At 40.7% G+C, this 18,689-nt stretch overlaps 3 protein-coding genes across 3 annotated transcripts; 2 read left to right on the plus strand and 1 right to left on the minus strand.

Moving 5' to 3' along the window:
- Positions 1 to 1,415: 1,415 nt before the first annotated feature.
- On the plus strand, positions 1,416 to 2,414 carry LOC137785900 (leucine-rich alpha-2-glycoprotein-like). The gene has a single exon (XM_068577459.1). It carries the CDS (start codon positions 1,416 to 1,418, stop codon positions 2,412 to 2,414), a length of 999 nt encoding a protein of 332 aa, XP_068433560.1.
- A 930-nt stretch (positions 2,415 to 3,344) lies between these two features.
- On the plus strand, positions 3,345 to 4,346 carry LOC137785899 (leucine-rich alpha-2-glycoprotein-like). The gene has a single exon (XM_068577458.1). The coding sequence runs from the start codon at positions 3,345 to 3,347 to the stop codon at positions 4,344 to 4,346; it is 1,002 nt and encodes a 333-aa protein (XP_068433559.1).
- Positions 4,347 to 15,211: 10,865 nt separating this feature from the next.
- LOC137785793 (potassium voltage-gated channel subfamily F member 1-like) lies at positions 15,212 to 18,143 on the minus strand. The gene has a single exon (XM_068577297.1). It carries the CDS (start codon positions 17,980 to 17,982, stop codon positions 16,492 to 16,494), a length of 1,491 nt encoding a protein of 496 aa, XP_068433398.1. The 5' UTR covers positions 17,983 to 18,143; the 3' UTR covers positions 15,212 to 16,491.
- Positions 18,144 to 18,689: the final 546 nt, after the last annotated feature.

The following is an 18,689-nucleotide window of genomic DNA, read 5'->3' on the forward strand; positions in this document are numbered from 1 at the left end:
GTGACTGTGTGTTCCGGTTAAATAACCATGAAACCTGCCGCACCGACCCTTGCGACCTCAGGTGGCACTCAGCCTTCCTTCTCATCGTGATTCAACATTCATTTGGCTCTTTTTTTGGGGGGGATTTATATTTCTGAAAAGGATGTGCTTCTTGCAGTAGTTACGTGTAGTCGATACATTTGAGGTGCTTCTATGTTCTTTGAGTATCTCCAATTCATGCAACTTTGTGCCACACCGCAATTCAGATAGAACTCTTCTTTTTACTGCAATACTTATATTCATTTTAGAGTTTTTTCACTACTTATTAATGTAACAATAGTAATGTAATATACTCTCTATATATAAATAGTATATTCACAGGGACATTTTTTGTATCATCTGTACTTTTTCTTTTGATACTTGATACAACTGAATATTTCCTCCACCACTGCTTTCTTAATGTTACCTCCAATATATGGATAAAAAATGAATTTAAAAAAAGTGTTACCTTTATAAATAACTCATGTACTAATAGATGTATCAATAACATAGTGTACTATAACTACTAACTTATTCACAAAATTAAACATTATTCTGCTTCCTTCGGCTTAAAATGTATTAATGGAGTAAATTAAGTAAAATCATATGATAAAAGGCATTTATTAAACTCTTGTTCAGTCCCTAAAGCAAAATAACTTAAAGCGATGCAACTTAAGAAAAAATCTATTTTTGGGAATCTTTTATCTAAAATGCATGTGGCTTGATTAACTTTTCTGAAGAGTAATTCAAGATTTAGAAAAAAATAATATAATCCCTCTAATTTTAAATTGATTATCATGCATTTTACTTCTTTCTTACATGCTCCTCCTCCTTGCCCATATCTAAAAAAATCCAAAGTGCAAAATAATGTAAACATCTAACTTAGTTTGTCAACCAGTGACGTATAGAATTAATAAACTCACATGATTATGTAGACCTCAACATCACATTTCAGAATCAAGAGTTTCTAATAGAATAATAAACCTGTATTAAATAAAACATCACATGTCATTTCAAGGTTTTAAAGTGTAGTACTTTCCCTGCAGCTTTGAGTCACACAGTCTGTTGCAACGGCCTGTCCTTGACGCATGACTGTGTTTACTCAATAAGTAATGATTAGATCGGTGGATTCTGCTCCCCGGAGGACTCCGTAATGACCGCTGATGAATCTGACATAAGGATCAGTCTGGCGGCTCCTCGTCCAACTCGAAAACAACAGTAAGTTATAATTTGTAACTTGAAGTAAATGTGCATGGACATGCATTGCATGTTCTTACTTGTGGTACTGATCACCATGCCTTTAGGTGGAATGGATTTGTGAGGTTTTGCAGCGCTGAAATCTTGAAGTCCTTTCTATCGTTTCCTCATCTTGAACTCAATCTCTTTTTCTTGCAGTAATGAAGTCCTGCTGTGCCCTTGCTGTTCTCTTGTTGGCATATCTCTGCCATGGCGCTCTCTCCTGCCCACCACTTTGCAAATGCTACCGCAGAAGAGCGGAGGTGGTCTGCAATGAGGTCCCCCTGACAGAGTACCCCTCCGAGGGTCTCTCGAAGAACACCACCTTGGTGACCATCCAGTTCACGAACATCACCTCCATCTCCGAGCAGCAGCTGAACGCCACCCCCCTGCTGCAGGGGCTCCACCTGTACAGCAACCACCTGCAGAACCTTTCTCCTCATCTCCTCAGGGGCGTTCCCCACCTCGACACTTTGGATCTCACAGGGAACCGACTGTCCGACCTGCCTGCAGATGTCTTCAACCACGCCCCGCTCCGCAACTTGGTGCTGAAGAATAATGCCATTAAAAAAGCTGATGCTGAGTGGCTGCCTGATAACAGCAGCATCACCTGGTTGGACATGTCTGGGAACAGTTTGACGAAGGTCCCAATGGCTCTTCTTCAGAAGCTGCCCCACCTGGAGAATCTGGACCTGGCCAATAACCGCTTGGAGCAGATCTCTGCAAATTCTCTGGACCCGCTGAACAAACTCGAGAGGTTAAACCTGCGTAACAACAAGCTAGACACCCTGGATGCATCTGTACTTCAGAGCAGCCATAACCTCACCTATCTGTTCCTCTCTCAGAATAACCTCAACAAACTCCCCCAAAACCTTTTTCAGGAGCTCAGTCAACTCAAACTCTTGAGTCTGGAGGAGAACCAGCTGAGCCACATCCCTGCAGGTTTGCTGGACCCCCTGAGCTCCCTGGAGGAGGAGGGTCTGGACCTGACCTCCAACCCCTGGCTGTGTGATAGGAAGGTGAAGTACCTGTGGAGGTGGCTCCAGAAGAACAAGAAGAAGGTGTTCCTGCCAGACGGCATCATATGTGCCAGTCCGCAGTCTCTGGTGGGGCGCTCACTAATGTCACTGACAGAAAGTGAGCTAAACCTTCAGTCTTAATGTTTTCCGTCTTCATGGTTATGATCTGACGTGGTGTCATATTTTTCACTGAAACATTCTCTTTTGTTAATGTAATGTGAATGCATGATTAAATATGATAGTAGTAAAGAGTACAAACAAGAATGTCTGTCTTCTATGTCTTTACTTTAATTGCAGATATGTCTGTTCAAAAGGTAACCATCTACCAGCTAAACCAAAACGTATCATTTTTGTACTAATTGAAAACAAACCAGATATAATATAAATGTATTACAATTATGGCGCCTCAGAGGTGCATGGAGGCAGCGTTTTAGACAGAGCCAGCTGTTTCCTGTCTTTAGGCTCAATGAAGCTGCAGTCTGAACTTCATCTTGAATTGACAGACATGAGTAGTATCAATATCTAGAAATATCAACTCTCAGCAGGAATGCAAATAAATGTCAAACTATTCCTTCAACAGATTGTCTGTTTTTTAAAGAAAGAGGAATCTAAAGACCAACAATGAAAATGGAATAAATCAAAGACGTGATTCATTCCGTTTATAGAAATATTATTTTTTGCACATCAAAGATTTACAACTCACTTCAAACAGCAGTTTACGAAATTGCATGAATCTCATGTGAAGGCATGAAAACAGGAAATATTGATTTGTGTGTCTCTTATATTTGAAAGAAGTAACCACTCACCGGTTGATGAGCTGGTGTGTTTGCTTGGTTTTGTTTGCTTATTTCAACATTTTGTCCTCACTGACTGCCGGGAACAAAAACACTCAACATTCTATGAAACCAAGCCGTGGAATAAAAACAGAAGCATCTCTGCAGTGCTTTTCAGGTAGGATTCAGCATCTCATATCATATTTTCAGAAACATTGACATTACTCGTAAATACCTGATAATTAGTGTTTAGATGTCTCTCACACTGTGGATGTTTCCTTCATGCAGTGCTGTAAAGATGAACTTGTGGATGCTCCTGATTTTCGCTGCACTGGCTGAATGTGCCCACTCTTGCCCAGATTTGTGCTCCTGTTCCTTTACACCTACTAGTGCCGAGGTGGTGTGCGGCCAAAGCGCCCTAACACATTTCCCTGTCGATGGTTTACCCTCCAATACCACTCGCCTATCCATCCAATCCACTAACCTCAGCAGCATTACAGCGAGCCATTTGGGGGCTGTGCCCCTTTTGAACAACCTCCAGCTGTATCACAGCAACCTAAAAAGCCTTCCTTCAGATCTACTGGAGAACGTTCCTCACTTGAACATGTTGGATCTGACAGGAAATCAGCTGGGTCGTCTTCCTTCTCATGTCTTCAGCCATGACTCACTTTGTAGTCTTGTGCTGAAGAATAATCTGATGGAAACAGCTGATGCCGAGTGGTTTTCTGGCAACAGTAGCATCACCTGGTTGGATTTGTCTGGAAACCGTTTAACTGTTGTACCCGCCGCTCTTCTTCAGAAGCTGCCCAGTCTGGAGAATCTAGACTTTAGTGAGAACAATCTGCAGGACCTACAACCCGCCGCACTAAGGAGCCTGCACCGCCTGGAGACACTGAATCTCGCCAGTAACAACTTAAGCTCATTGAAACCTACAGTCTTCCGCCACAACCTGAAACTATCTCAATTGTTTTTGCAAGATAATCAGCTCCAAGAGCTGCCAGGGACCCTCCTCCAGGGTCTTCAGCATCTCAATCTTCTGCTGCTCAGTCAGAATCAGCTGCAGTTTGCCCCCTCGGGGCTGCTGGACGACAGAAGATCCTCTTTCCGGATTGTTTTAGGAGGAAACCCCTGGGTGTGCGATGAGAAGATGGAGTATCTGTGGAAGTGGCTAGCTGCCCATCCTCAAGATGTCCACTTCTTGGAGGAGGTGACGTGTGCGCGGCCTGAAGCGCTTAAACACAGACAAGTGGTCTCTTTAACTTCCAGTGAGCTTGGACTTCACAGGATTCAAAGTCAGTGATGTGGAGGTGGTAAAAGTGTAAAACTCTGGTCTCTACATTCCACTGAAATCAGATGTCAAACCATACATGAATTGTGTCAAAGGCTGAAATAAAAGGTTATGATTCATTCTGTTATTGTGCACTATGTTCTTATGTCTCCTTGATCCCCCTCATTGTTTGATATTGTCCAGCCCACTGGGTGGCGTAAGACACTCGATGCATCTCCAAAGCAATGAGCTGAACAGACGGTGCAAGTTATTTGAGAACTAATTTACTTTACAGATTCCAACCAAATATTTGTCAAATCAAAAATTGTGATGGGATGCTAATATATTCTGGTTATATTAATCTTCATCTGTGAGGCACTTAATCTCAACGTACATTGGTAAAATTCAAAGTATGGACAGACTCGATTTATTTTTTCTATCATACTCTCTTAAGAGCATAGTCTGTGATTCAGAGCGGTGTCGCAGAATCACAAGGAATCAAAGGGCTCCCTCAAGGCTTTCTGATATTCTTGTGAATTCTTACTCCAACAGATCTGCCTCACTCGGGTGTTGGTTGCATCGCAGATTGCAGCATTGTTTCAGTCGTGCCCGTTTGTTTTTAATGATGTTGAGCATGTAGGAGTGTGTGGGCAGTGCAATGGCTGAGTCTTCCAGCTGACCTCTTCTGGGTGTGTTTAAATATCTCTGTTTCCTCAGGTCTCTCTTTAATAGTGTAAGTGTGTGTATATATTCTGTGCCCACACACACCCATGTGCTCAAGCCTTGATCACAGTGAGTGCAGACCCAAATGTAATTTATTATCACTATAAAATATAACACATTGCCTCCGCTAGAGGCTGTTACTTATGAAAATTAAACTTTGATTGTAAACGCTCCCCAAAGAGGAAGAGGGACATTTTCAGGAGGTTGGTGTATTTCTTTCATTCTACTTCTCTGAATTGTATCCGAGAGGTTAAAGGTTGAGGTTGAGGCTCTAGTGTTTGTAGTGTGTAACGTTGGTCGTGATAAATAAGGATGAGGCTTACGGTCCTGATCAGTGTGGAGGAATGGAAACAGCTCTCTGCCATGCTGTTGGATAATAAAGACTGACTGACACTAACATATAAAAGGTCACAAGCATGGCCTTAAAAAAATGTCTGTGGCCTTTCTAAATTAATTTTGAAAGAATGGAGACATGATCTTCTTGAAGTTCAGCTCATTTTCCTAAAATAGTATGCTAATTAGTTAGCATTTTTCAATAATCAGCTAGAATGGGATTTCTCTGAATATATATTTTAATGTATTAAACTCAGTACAGTCTTTTGCTTTGTGTTTATCATATTAATTTCATTCTGTTAATTGTGTTCCCTGTCTTGCTTACATTCGGACTATACACTCTGGGGCTGTCATAATAGCGTGCTCTATTGGACCCTTCATAAAATCATGCACTGGGTGTACTACGGCCCATCATAACAGTGTGCACTTGGACTCTTCATAAAAGTGTGCACTGAGGCTTTTCATAATAGCCTGAACTTGGTGCACTGGGGCGCTTAACAGGGTGTAATGGGGCCTGTCATTCTAGCATGCACTGGGTGCACTAGGGCCCGTCATGGTGATGTGCACTGGGTGCACTGGGACCCTTCATAATAGTGTCCACTGGGGCCCATCATGAGAGCATGCACTGTGTCCTGTCATTTTAGTGCACACTCGGTCTGGTCATTCTAGACAGTATTCAATAAACAGAAATGAAAGTGGTATTGATTTTCTCATCTAACTCTCCACCAGAAAGCAAATAAGCATATTTCCGAAAATGCAAAACTTCACCTGTAAATGTAAGTCTTGTAATTGTGTTTGTATTACAGCATTGCTCCGCTGGCTTAAGGATCTGAAAGTGTCCTCCACTGCTGAAAAACTAGTCAATCATCATACCTACCTCCCTCACTTATTGAATATGTGTCACTGCTGGATGATTAAAGCAAAGATTGTGGGCAGAAGTACAATTAATCACAAAGAAAAGAAAATCCTAGGACAAACTTGCTCCTTGAAGAAGACATTCATTACGGACAAATTGGACACAATGCACCTTTGTTCTTCAACCTTGATATCTAACAGGTCACCTTATATTATGTGTGAGCTCAGACTGACATAAGAAAAGAGGTTGTTGGACTTATTAAAAGCTTACCTGTGGGTGGGTGACAGGATTCACACTGTGGCTGCCTTAAGTGGCTTGAAGCTATTACCATGCCAGCACTTAACAACAGTAAAACACTCTCACTGAGCTTTTCATCAACCGGTTTTGCTCAGAAATGACAGTATTATAAGTCTTGTACCTATGCGTGTTCAGGACCTGCATGCACGATAAACAATCTTGTGCATTAGTCTGCATTTACATTTTTCATATTTCTACGTGCTTGCATTTTATTCGTCCTGTTCTGCTCACAAATCATCACTCTACTTGACAACAGAATATTATCTCATTATTTCCGAAGAGAATTGAGGCCCCATTGCAGACTGAACGATTGGTTGTTGTTAATGGCCCCGCTCTCAAGGGAAATGGGGTGTTAGTATATCTTATATGGTCACCGTGTTTAACACCCTGCAACAAAACAGGCCTGATTTATAACGGGAGTGAAGTTTTTAATGGAGAATCCTTTGATATCCCAACAAATGAGACAGCAATAACACTCTGACCTTCGAAGATGTATCGCAGCTTATCCATCAATATGAGATGAAAATACAGGCAGAGGTCTGAGAAAATGTTATGTTTCAACCAAAAGATCTTTGAGACGACAATGTTAAGATGGCGCATGTTAAGAAGGACAATACATCAGTTAATGGATGTTGCTCTATTTTCTCAGCCTGATTTTTGGCTTAAGACTGGAAAAAAAAGCATGACTGTTGATAAGAGGCAACAGATAAGAAGGATGGACATGTCTCAAGTTATTGTTTAAAGTGTCCGTAAAACAAATTTAAAAAAAAAAAATGTTTTGACTTACTTGTGTCCAGTCATGCTGATACAGCATTTGTCTTTGAAAAAAAGGCTATAAGGCAATGGGGGTGGAAGGATTAGTATTTTTACTGTAAGTACTGGATCTAAGTATACTTTTGATGTACTTTCCACTATGTATTTCCACTCTCTGCTACTTTATACGTTTACTTTAGTAAAAGTTAATGCATCAAAAATACTTTTACTTTTCTTTTGTTTAAGTATATTTAGATGCTAATAAATTACTACTTTAGTAAATTGAAATTTGGAAAGCATGGCCTTTCGGAGGGTATTTTATCGCTCATAAATTGAAGATATTTTTTGAAGATCTAAATACAAGTAGACAAGACCCACATCTGTGAATGTGTATGAGCCCTCCCTCAGGAAACGCGACAGCTCTGCTCTCACATTGACATGCTAATAGCCCCTTTTGAAAAAAAGGAAAAGTACTGAAAAATCTTTTACTCCAACCCCCAATTCTGCCATTCTCATCTGACTGTACACCTCCACTTTCTTTAATTACTATGTAAATATTCAACTGCAGAGATGCACATGGTACTATTCCTGCAGCTTTGATCTGAGACATGGTGCGAGAAGAAAAATCGTTCGAGTAGATACCCCAGTCCCACTACTTCTTTTGTGTCTGACTGTAATTTGTCTTTCCAGGGACAGCAGATTGATCTCCACACTGCCATCCAATTGTAATCTCCCACAGTGACCCACGCAGGGGACAAACCGGTCCGAGGGACTTTAATTACCTCCGAGCGCAAAAGACAAGGACAAGACATTGAATCACTGTTTGATGATTAAATCTCCTCAATGACTCGTTGTATCCTTTGCAATACGTTTTTATGTTGGATCACTGATATCCTTTCACACTGAGCTCATATGGATTAATATCTGTCTCCATGAGTCCCCTCATTTTAATAGTGAGCCTATAACGGACCTTCTTCATGTTGTTTGGGTGGTTGGAATGGAGCTGCACAGAGCTGCCTGCTGCCATCTTAATATGTTTACAGCATGTAAAAACAAGGTCACGGCTGTGAGTGAGATCATTTGTCACTGTATGGATTTAGTAAGTTATTGATTAGTGCATTTAACAAGCTTCTTTACAGGTATCTGTTTTAGTAATCAATTATTGAGTAATGTATGTGTGTTAATCAGGGAGCTGGAGCCAAAAGGCAACTACTTAACATAAAGATTATAAGCAGTTTTCATGCCAGAAATAGATCATTCCAATCTTCAAAAATACAAGCACCTAAAAAGCTCCCTAAGTACTTCATTTGTTTCATCCATAAACAAGATAAAATGTAAGAAGATGACACTTTAGGGTTTGAAGGTGAGTAACGTGCTATAACTAGCCTATTTCTTGGCAAACTCTTTATGCTAAGCTACACTAAGCACTCCCTGCCTTTAGCTCCATATTTGTAGAAATAGTTTGACATTTTGGGAAATATTGTTTATTGTTCTGTCTCGTGCGTCTACTGCTGGCAGTGGGTTAATTTAGCTTAGCACAAAGATGGAAACAGCAACTCTGACTCTGTCTAAAGGTAATCAAATATGCCAACAAGCACCTCTGAAGCTCACTTATTAACGTAGTATAGGCTATTTAAAAAACTGAAAGTGTTCAACAACAATTTGCTGTTTTAATGGGTCTTACTTCTGAGCAATAAACCTTTTGAATTTCACACTGGGTAACTAGCAGAGGTGTTGATTACCGTCAGACAGAGCCAGGCTAGCTGTTTCACTTCTTTTCAGTTTTTGGGCTAAGCTAAGCTAAGTGGCTTCTGGCTGAAGCTTCATAGTTAACTGAGACATCAGAGGGTATTGATCTTCAGATCTAACTTTCTGCCAAAAGGAGGAAAACATGTTTCCCAAAATGTCTTACCACAAAACGTGCATTTTACAAGATCCTCTGAATATCTGTTTTATTACAAATTATTTATGCAGGAAGTCTGCATGTACCAGTATCTAACTGGTACTCCCCAAGTATTTCCATAAACATATCTTAAATTCTAAATTCTTTGATGTTTCTTGCACTTAATTTCCAGCATAAATAATGACATCTCTTATATGTTGCTGTTTTGAAAGCAAACGCCTTGATATGGAGCTGATGACCCAAAGGAGAATTTTACTAACTGTCACAATTTGACTTATATGGAAGATGCATGTTTGAATCAGTGATCCTGTGACAGAGATGAATCTTTCATCCCAGGAGTTACATTGTGAGTCAGGTGGGACCCTCTCTAAATATTGTTTTTATGACCCACAGAGCTAAATTAAAGGTAATCATTGTAGCAAGCCAGTGCGGGACAAGGACGTTCCACTCCATAAAACACACATTGTCTCTGGATGAGATAATCAGCAGAGGCAAGTGTATCGGCAAGCAGGCCAGATCAATCAGTTTGGCTTTGGTCTCTCCAGGCCAAATTCCTTAATTAGATGTCCATAAATTTATCAGCAGAAGTGACACAGGGCCATTACAACATGTCTGATGCAGTGAAATTTGCCCTTTGTAAGCCATTTTTTTTACGGACCATCAGCAAAAAGGCATGAACGAGGTGACTGAAAGGAAAGAAACTAACAACTTGCACCAGACAGTAAGCCGGCCCAGTTGTAGCTCTTTAGTATGCAGGCAGAGGTACACAAGAGAGACATTTATGTATTTTAGGTGTTGTTATTTATAACTTTCTAATTAAATTAATTTGCTGAAAAAGCCATGCAACGTAGGGATATTTTTGGTTGGGTGGCTTTAACAAGCTTCGGCTTTGAACAAGTTATTTGAAACCATTAGTGGACGCAGCTTTCAAAGCTCAAGTTCATCTGGAGACTGTGTGTGCAGTTGGCAGGAATGCAGAGGGTGTTATTTCAGACGGCCGCGGCCGGATCAAAGCACAACAGTAATGTGTGAAGCAGTGCAACACAATACACACCGCCACTAGAGGACAATTCAAACAACACAACATAATTCATTATAGGGTAACAACTTGAATAAATACATTTTCATTCTGACTTTGAATTTACATATTCATGTTTGCCAAATGAGGGTTCAGTTTACACTGGGGGACTCGGCCTGAAATCCTGACAGTGGAATGTAAAGAAGGACTTTCACTTTATTTCCTTCAGTGAAAGTTGGTTTAAACAAAGCCTAAGGGATGTAGTGCTGACCTTCAGAAACAGCTATTTAGATTTGTTTTTCTCAGCAATATGTTAAATGTAACTTTTAACTTTCAAAGGAATATTTCCAAAAATGCTTTGAACATTTGCCCTGCTGCCAATATGATAAACTGAGCTAATAGTCTGCTCGCTGTATTTTCATATTCATCACTTAGAGTGGTGTAACTTCTCATCTGAAAACCAATGATATAATTTCTTTAGTGCTTGAACAGCAAATTACTTATATGGCAGTGAGAGGTGGATATTTAATATATTTATTAGATACAGATAGCCGCGAAGGTAAAGTTATTTACACCACAACTGTATTCTACTGTAAAGTTTTGAGTTTCTATTTTAGATAAAACAGCCACAGTGCAGGCTAATCACTAAATAATGCCTAACAAAAATAACTAACAAAACCAATGAATATAAATTAGAATGAGAGAAGAGATTAAAATAATATATTAAGTTAATAAGCACTTTTGTTGTTCTGTGTGGTTGCTGCATAATATAATCAGGAGAGAGGATCTGATGTGGGCTCGCTTTAAAAAAGGCTTGTTGTTGGGGCAGAGGACTGGTAGAGGTCAGGTACTGTGTTAAGTAGGCGCTAACCCAGATGTTTTAGTGAGCTACTCACATAAAAGGCACCGTAAAAAAGAAACTCTGATAACAACCTGAAAAAAACAAGGCAATAACTTGCCTGCTGAATCTCAAGTTATTGAGCTCGAGCTGAGACTGAAGGCAGTGTCCAACTGTCTTTTTCATCTGTAATATTTTCAGGTGCATGCTACAGCAGAATTTTAGATTTAAACGGTTATTATGTCTACTGAGACCGTACTTTGGAAACATTAATCACAATTTTGCAAATACTTCTTTATTTCCACACAAGGAAAGGTGAAATGTAATAAGCTAGTATACATTAGGATCTCCACTGGTAGTTTATAATAAATGGTGAATTCCCAGACACACACACACACACACACACACAGACACACACACACACACACACACGCACACATGCACAGGCACGCACACAGTATCAGTACACACATAAGTATTCTCCTGCAGCTGTCTCGGAGCAGAAACACAGTGTTTGCAAACCCTCATTTAATCCTCAGGAGTAAAAGCTGTGCATGAGAACACGTCTATTAGTCCCTCTGACTGAGAACTCTTTTACAGGCTAATCACCATACTCATATTGCCCTTGCAGTTACATTTGCCTTTGAGTCAAGGGTAAACCCTTCAGTATTTGAGTTGATTTTTCAAATTATATAGTATTATCTTGTGTTGGTTCTATGAGTTCTTCTATATAAACCCACAAGTGCAGACGTGATGGTTTTAAAAGAGAACTCTGCAGGATAAAACAGAAGTGGAAGGACTGGTAAGTGCGATTGAAAAAGAAGATATGGAAATCATTTTTGCAGATGGGTTGAGCATGTTCAGTGCACCATCCTTTGTTGAAGGTCATTTTTAATGTATGTAATTATTGTCTTGCAGTTTAACGCCGCTCTCTGCCAGAATCAAAGTCCTCCAGGGTGCACTTACGCAACGTTTTACACATTCTTGTCGAAAAGAATGAAACTCAACCACTCCTGAAACCTGTTTTTCACTTCTTTCAAATCTGACATCAGGGAAATTACCTCTTCCCTCTCCTGCAGCTGAATATCTCTCTTAAACAAAGATAGTGGGCTGTTAAGCAATAACATTATGCAGACACATGAATGTGTTTGACCGTCTTCTGCAAGATATAAATCTATTAGCATATCCATATTTTAGGGGATACATTATTTACTTTTAGTTTGGTCTTGAGAGCAATATCTTATAAATTATGTTTTTGAATCACGTTTTCATCTCAGTTTCTTCTCCCTTTCTTTTCTCTTCACCTCTTTCTCTTCGCTTCTCTTCTCTTATTCATAACGTACTCATTAGACGTTTTAGCATTTGGCCTTCCAATATGTTTAATATCACTTTGATTAATAGTAATATCACATTTAGTGACTGAAACCACTCCCAGATTTGGACATTTAAATTTGAAATGTTAATTAACAACTCTCTTTTAGTGGCTGTAATAGCTTGTAACAGTTGTAAAACATTTAAGGTGAATAAAGAACTTCACACTAAACGTCTGTGTTGGAAGATACGTGCACATCGCTATTAGCCTGAGTTTGTGTTGTACTTTCATTTGTCTGTACCATTTGTTCCAGTTCCTACAGGGATTTCTCTATTTTTAGATGTGAGTAGAACAAGATCCTGAACTCAAAGGTTGAATAGGGAGACCAACACGGCCTCTGTGAGTCATGCAGTCATGTAGAATAGTTGGGTGTGACTCAATACCAATATGACAGGTGGTCATCAGAAAACAATCGGCACTGGGAGTCAATGGGACGCATGAGTTTAAGGAATAACTTTGATTGCATAAAACACCTCTGATGGCGCCCTTATTTCTAAGTACAGCAACAGTGATACTGCTGGTTAGATTACTGTATAGTATTGTACTGTGTCTGACGGTTCAACCAGAATCTCATATTGTGTTTATTTACAGCATCCTGCAAGCCGTTCCATGATTTAACACTAGATTTAATGGAAATAATGAAATGTGATATTGAAACAAACATATGTAGCGTGCTTTGTTAATTCTTCTTCTTCTTTACCGCCACAGCATCTTGGTGTCGTGAGGAATAAAAGCAAGATAATGGAAACACCATTCTCAATATCAGCATCAATTAAAGTAAATAAATCACCAGATGGACAATTTGAAAGGGAACTTTCCTCAAACGTACCAACACAGATTGTGATCCCTTAAGCCTGTTTTGAGGATTTAGACACATCTGGGTTGCACATACATATGCATCAGACATCGTTTGATTTAAAGGCGTGAGTCCAACACTTTGCCCATCATATCTTCAGAAGGCTTGAAAAATAGATCTGTTTTTACACAAAAAGCTCTTTCTCAGGATTTAACAACTAAGGGCAACTGTGACTTTTTTCAGCAAAGGGATAATGAGCACAATTTTCAGTAAATGCTCAGGAACACCTCTAATCTTAAACACCCACTGAATGCCACAGATGACCAACATGTGGGTGTACAAATTGGTGATTAGCCAGCAGATCACAGCAGGTCACTACAGAGTAGACCACACATGGCCGAGGGTACCAACACAGACAAGTGTGCGTCTGTGCAATTATTTGTGTGCACTTGCAGGGAGGCAGTGGAGAGGAGGGGGATGTTTGTATACGCGTGTATGTGTGTGTGTGTGTGTGTGTGTGTGTGTGTGTGTGTGTGTGTGTGTGTGTGTGTGTGTGTGTGCGTGTGTGTGTGTGTGTGCTTGTAAATCTAAATTTGAACCTGGGGTTTCATTTGCGTGTGCATCTGCTGGAGGAGCATTGTTCCATTACACAATGCCTTTGACATTCGAGCTCCACCTGTCAGCGTGTACTCAGGCCTTTCTCCCGCGCTTTGACATGTGTGAATGTGCTGCTGGCCCGGAGAGATAGCAGTCCTGTCTAGGACGCGTGTGGGTGGACAGCCTGCAAAGTCCATCCTGACCTCCTACCTGATCTTTCTTTCATGGATGCATAACTTAGACTGGCGCTGAGTGGAAAACATCACTGAAGAGGTAGCTAATACTGAATCAGTGCCAACTAACGAATCAAACAAACTGCCATCTTGTCCCAATGATTGATGAAACCATGTCGGCAGGGCAGCACTACGAGATATTACTCTTTGTCTTCATTAAAAGTGCTGAATTAGATATTCATAGCACATTTAGTGTCTCCCCAAGTCTCTGACCATGGTGGCAGCTGACTCGAGGGCCCAACAGGTGTCTCACCTTAAAGTAGTCTGTTGGGAGAGCCATTAGAGATCATCTTCTCCGAGGCAGCGACGCCATAGGTCAGGATGGCGTTATCCGCTGGAAAATGATTGCAGGTTGATATGATGAGCTTGACAGTAGAGCTCGCTCACATGCACTAACATGTAAACAAAGTACAGGGAAGCTTGGGTTACAGCCCACACACGGAGGGAAAGTGACTTCAGTATTTGCTTATTGCTCCACCACAATATTTACAAGACAAAAAGTGGTTTGATGCCCGAGAAACGCTCTGAATATTGTATAGAGAATTTTTTATATGTGATTGCTGATGTAGTAATTAATGTACTTTTTGGACTCATACAAAACTGTGAAGTTGTTTTTAAATACCTACAAACATTTTTTAAAGGTATTTTTCTGAGGGTGACATGAAGCTTACAGTTAACGTTTGGCAATTTTTATTATGCATCAGCGATTCCCAAAGAGTAATGAAAAAGTTATGGAGAAATGTGTCACTCTTTCAATTGAACCACCATAGAAACCAAAAAATATATTGTTATTACAACAATATCCACTTTCATAAAATGAATAGTGTTAAACAACATCCAGCTTCAAATATTTTAAATTTGAGACATGGTGGTGCTGCTGTTGAGTTTGATCTGGGCTGTGGAAGAATACCAAATATTCTAAACACAAAGGTTGGAAACAAAAGACATCTTAAAGGAAGACTTTATAAATACGTAGACTATTCCAGCGTCTCTTCTTCTGCATCATTCCACGTCCAGGCTATCAGTCCTCAGCCTGTTCTTCTTCATATGCTCCATATGGCACAATAACACAATCTTAAAATTAATCGGCCCTCCAGGTTGCAACAAAATCAGATTACAGAATATTTTTGTAAAAATATCTAAATAAAATATTAAGTATTAAAAAAAAGATTAAACCACTGACATCTGAGACATGACATTTATTTAAAATCTTCATTATAGCTCCCCTACTGTGTCAACAATCGCAAGAATTTGTGGGGGCAAGTTTAATGTCACTCAGACAAATGTTTCGGAGAAGAGACCTTTCAAACTGTGAAACTTTAACCTTTAAATATATTGCAGCCCATTAAGCCCATTAAACCCATTCACAGTGTTTTTTTTAAAACATGGACAATGTGAAAATGTCGTCTTTTCAAGTTTCATCAAAATAAGAGCATGTTGTTGTTGTCGACCTGCTGCTCTGATGCTGTTTTGACGAATTAATGAAAAGCTGTCCCCATTATTGATACTTTTATTTGTATTTTCATCAGAAATATTTCTTTTCCACTCAGACTGTCAGGTTAGCCTGCACTTTGAAAAACTGACTTTGAAGTATTGGGATTATTTCCGTGTAATCACCTCAAACCTGTTATTCCCCTCATCCATAACTTGGTCGTCAAGTTATTCCACTGGACTTCCAGTTCTGCTGAAGGAAGCTTCTGAGCTCCCGGTGTTGATTACATGGTGCGATCTGGAGCTGCAGCCCACTGACACATTCACTGCTTTCACCCCTTCTGCACAGTATGAGTTTTATATGATACTGATTCACATACAGTGTCAGTTACAGACGATCACCAGCAACAGAAATAAGCTGCCTTAATATGTTGCTTTTATAAACCCTGCCCTATACTCATCACTCTCTTGTGTACTTTGTATGTGTCTTTGTAGTGACCGTGTTATAATTTATAGCATTATTAGACTCATAACAAAGTGTTTTCCTTTTTATTTTGTTGTCATGCCTGTACATCCTTCATACATCACGGGATGACATACATTTGTCCTCTTTTTTGTCCCGGCGGAGCTGCCAATCTTTCTTCTTGTTTCTTTAAAACATTCAGTGGGATATACGTCTGTACAGGGAATAAGCTACAGTGCAGTAGTGTGAGCATTGAGGATAGGGGTTGTTATATAAGAAGTCTACTGACTATTCAAACAGAAGCCCTCAGCCCTACAGGGAGTCACTGCGCAAAGACTCAGCTCTTCGAGTCAACATCTCACACATATGTTCCTTTAATGGGCGCGATTCCGCAAAAGTAATAACGGTCCCCGGAGAGGTCAGACTAAGGGCTATTTACAATAATGTTCCCAGTCGTTGTGGTAGCATATACCCTGAAATGTGTGGGTTTAAGTTGAAAGAAGGCCGCAATTAATAATGAATATCTTGTTTAGTTGCAGGATATTTTCAAACGAGTCTCCCGTGTTTAAGATATGACATATTCAGCGGCCTCGGCTGTGCTTTCAAAGCTGGTGTCCATGCTGGGGGTCTGAATTCCGGCCCCTCTTCTAGGATCTTTCAGTAAGGGGATGTGGGTGTCGCTGTGACAGGAGTGCATGTTGTCCCAGACGCCTGCGATACAGACATGTGCACGTGCGCCGGCTGCAGCCTCCAGCTCGCCGGAGCGCAGTGCCATCAGTTCAATCTCGTGCTTGGCAGCGGTCTCCAGCACCTGTTGCTTGTTGTAGAACAAGACGAAATTGTTGATGATGGGGTGTATGGGCAGCGCTATGGCGATCACACCGCACAGAAAGCTGATGGCCGCGTTACACCGACCTAAAGTGGTCTTGGGGTAGACGTCTCCATAGCCCACCGTGGTCATGGTGATCACAGCCCACCAGAAGGATTGCGGGATGCTGGTGAACAGAGTTTCCGGGTGGTTCTGCTCCATGGTGTAGCCCAATGCGGAGAAAAGGAAGACCCCCACGCCCATATACATGAGGAGCAGTCCGAGCTCTTTGAAGCTGCTCTTCAGAGCAGATGTGAGGGTCTGGAGTCCAGCGGAATGGCGAGCCAGCTTGAAAATGCGCGCAATGCGCATTATGCGTAAAGCCTGCACCGCCTGCTGCACGTTAGCCAGCTCCATCACTCCGGTGCCGAAGGAGGTCAGAATCAGCACCACGAAGAAGGGCATGATCGCCATGAAGTCGATGATGTTCATGAAAGCCAGGGCGAATTTGATTTTATTTGGGGAGGAGATCAAACGCAGGATGTATTCAATAGTAAACCAGCCGATGCACACCGTCTCGATGACCTCCAGAGTTGGGTTCTCTGTGAGGTTACCCTCCGAGTCCTCCACCTGCAAGTCGGGGAGGGTCCCGATACACATCACTACGGAGGAGACGAGGATAAAAATGAAAGAAACGATGGCAATTATGCGCGCGGGAAGCGAGGACTCCGGCTTCTCCATCAGCCGCCAGAGGCACATCTGGAACCGCTGCCAGCCAGCTGCAGACGGATCTCCCTCTCGGTCCACGAGGATAGTTTTCACTTTCTCCGCGATCTCTGCGAGTTCATCCTCCACGTCCTTCAGGTGGCATTTACAACAGTCGTCCAGAAAATACGAGTCGATCTTCCAGAACTCCATCTCCTTCATGAAACAGATTGGACAGATGCCTCGCTTCATGTGAATCTCTCCATAATAATACAACTCTATTATACACTTAAATGCTTCGGGGTCTCTGTCAAAGTAGAATTCTCCCGTGTCAGGGTCGTAGTCGTCACACAGTGAGGTTATTTCTTCGGAAGACTTCAGTGAACAGTCGACCAGTTCTGCCAGCCGAGTGTCCGGGTAGCGATGCAACACGTCCCCAAACAACACCTGTTTCACCCCGCCGATGTTCACAACAATCTCCGTCTCCTCGCTGGCTGCAGAGCCGTTGCAGTCGGCATATCGACTCCGCTGGATCCCCCACATTATGCTGGCAACAAGTCCGCCACAAAGCAGCCCGAGTGACCGCGATGCTCACACAGTTGTATCGTCAAAGTAAACGCAAGTCAGCAGCTCTGCACGCAGCTCCAAGTGTCTTCTTGTATCTGTGTTCCAGTTGAACAATACTGAGGTGACTGCCGCGTGGACTCTTCTCAGCTCAGCACTACACTCTTGTGCGCTCTGAGAAAGTTGGTGTTGAGGTGCGCGTAACGTCAAGTGAGACACAATCAACCCCCTGACTTCCGGTGCTAACATTCAATCTAAATCCTAAATCCTTACCAATATTTTTTTCTTTTTTGCTACACCAAACACTCATGAATGCAATTTGAGACAATTAAAAAACTATATTATTTATATTATTATATAATTGTAACTATATATATATATAACTTTATATATAGTTATATATATATATATATATATATATATATATATATATATATATATATATATAAAAAACTATATATATATATAACTCTATATATATATATATATATATATATATATATATATATATATATATAACTCTATATATATATATATATATATATATATATATATATATATATATATATATATATATATATATATGTGTGTGTGTGTGTGTGTGTGTGTGTGTGTGTGTGTGTGTGTGTGTGTGTGTTGGAGATGTCTTCTTACAACATTTCTCCATTCTGGAAAACAAAAATAAG

This window comes from Clinocottus analis, unplaced genomic scaffold (assembly GCF_023055335.1).
Source record: "Clinocottus analis isolate CAN_PGR_092001 unplaced genomic scaffold, fCliAna1.0.p SCAF_15, whole genome shotgun sequence".
In the NCBI taxonomy this organism is placed as follows: Eukaryota; Metazoa; Chordata; class Actinopteri; order Perciformes; family Cottidae; genus Clinocottus; species Clinocottus analis.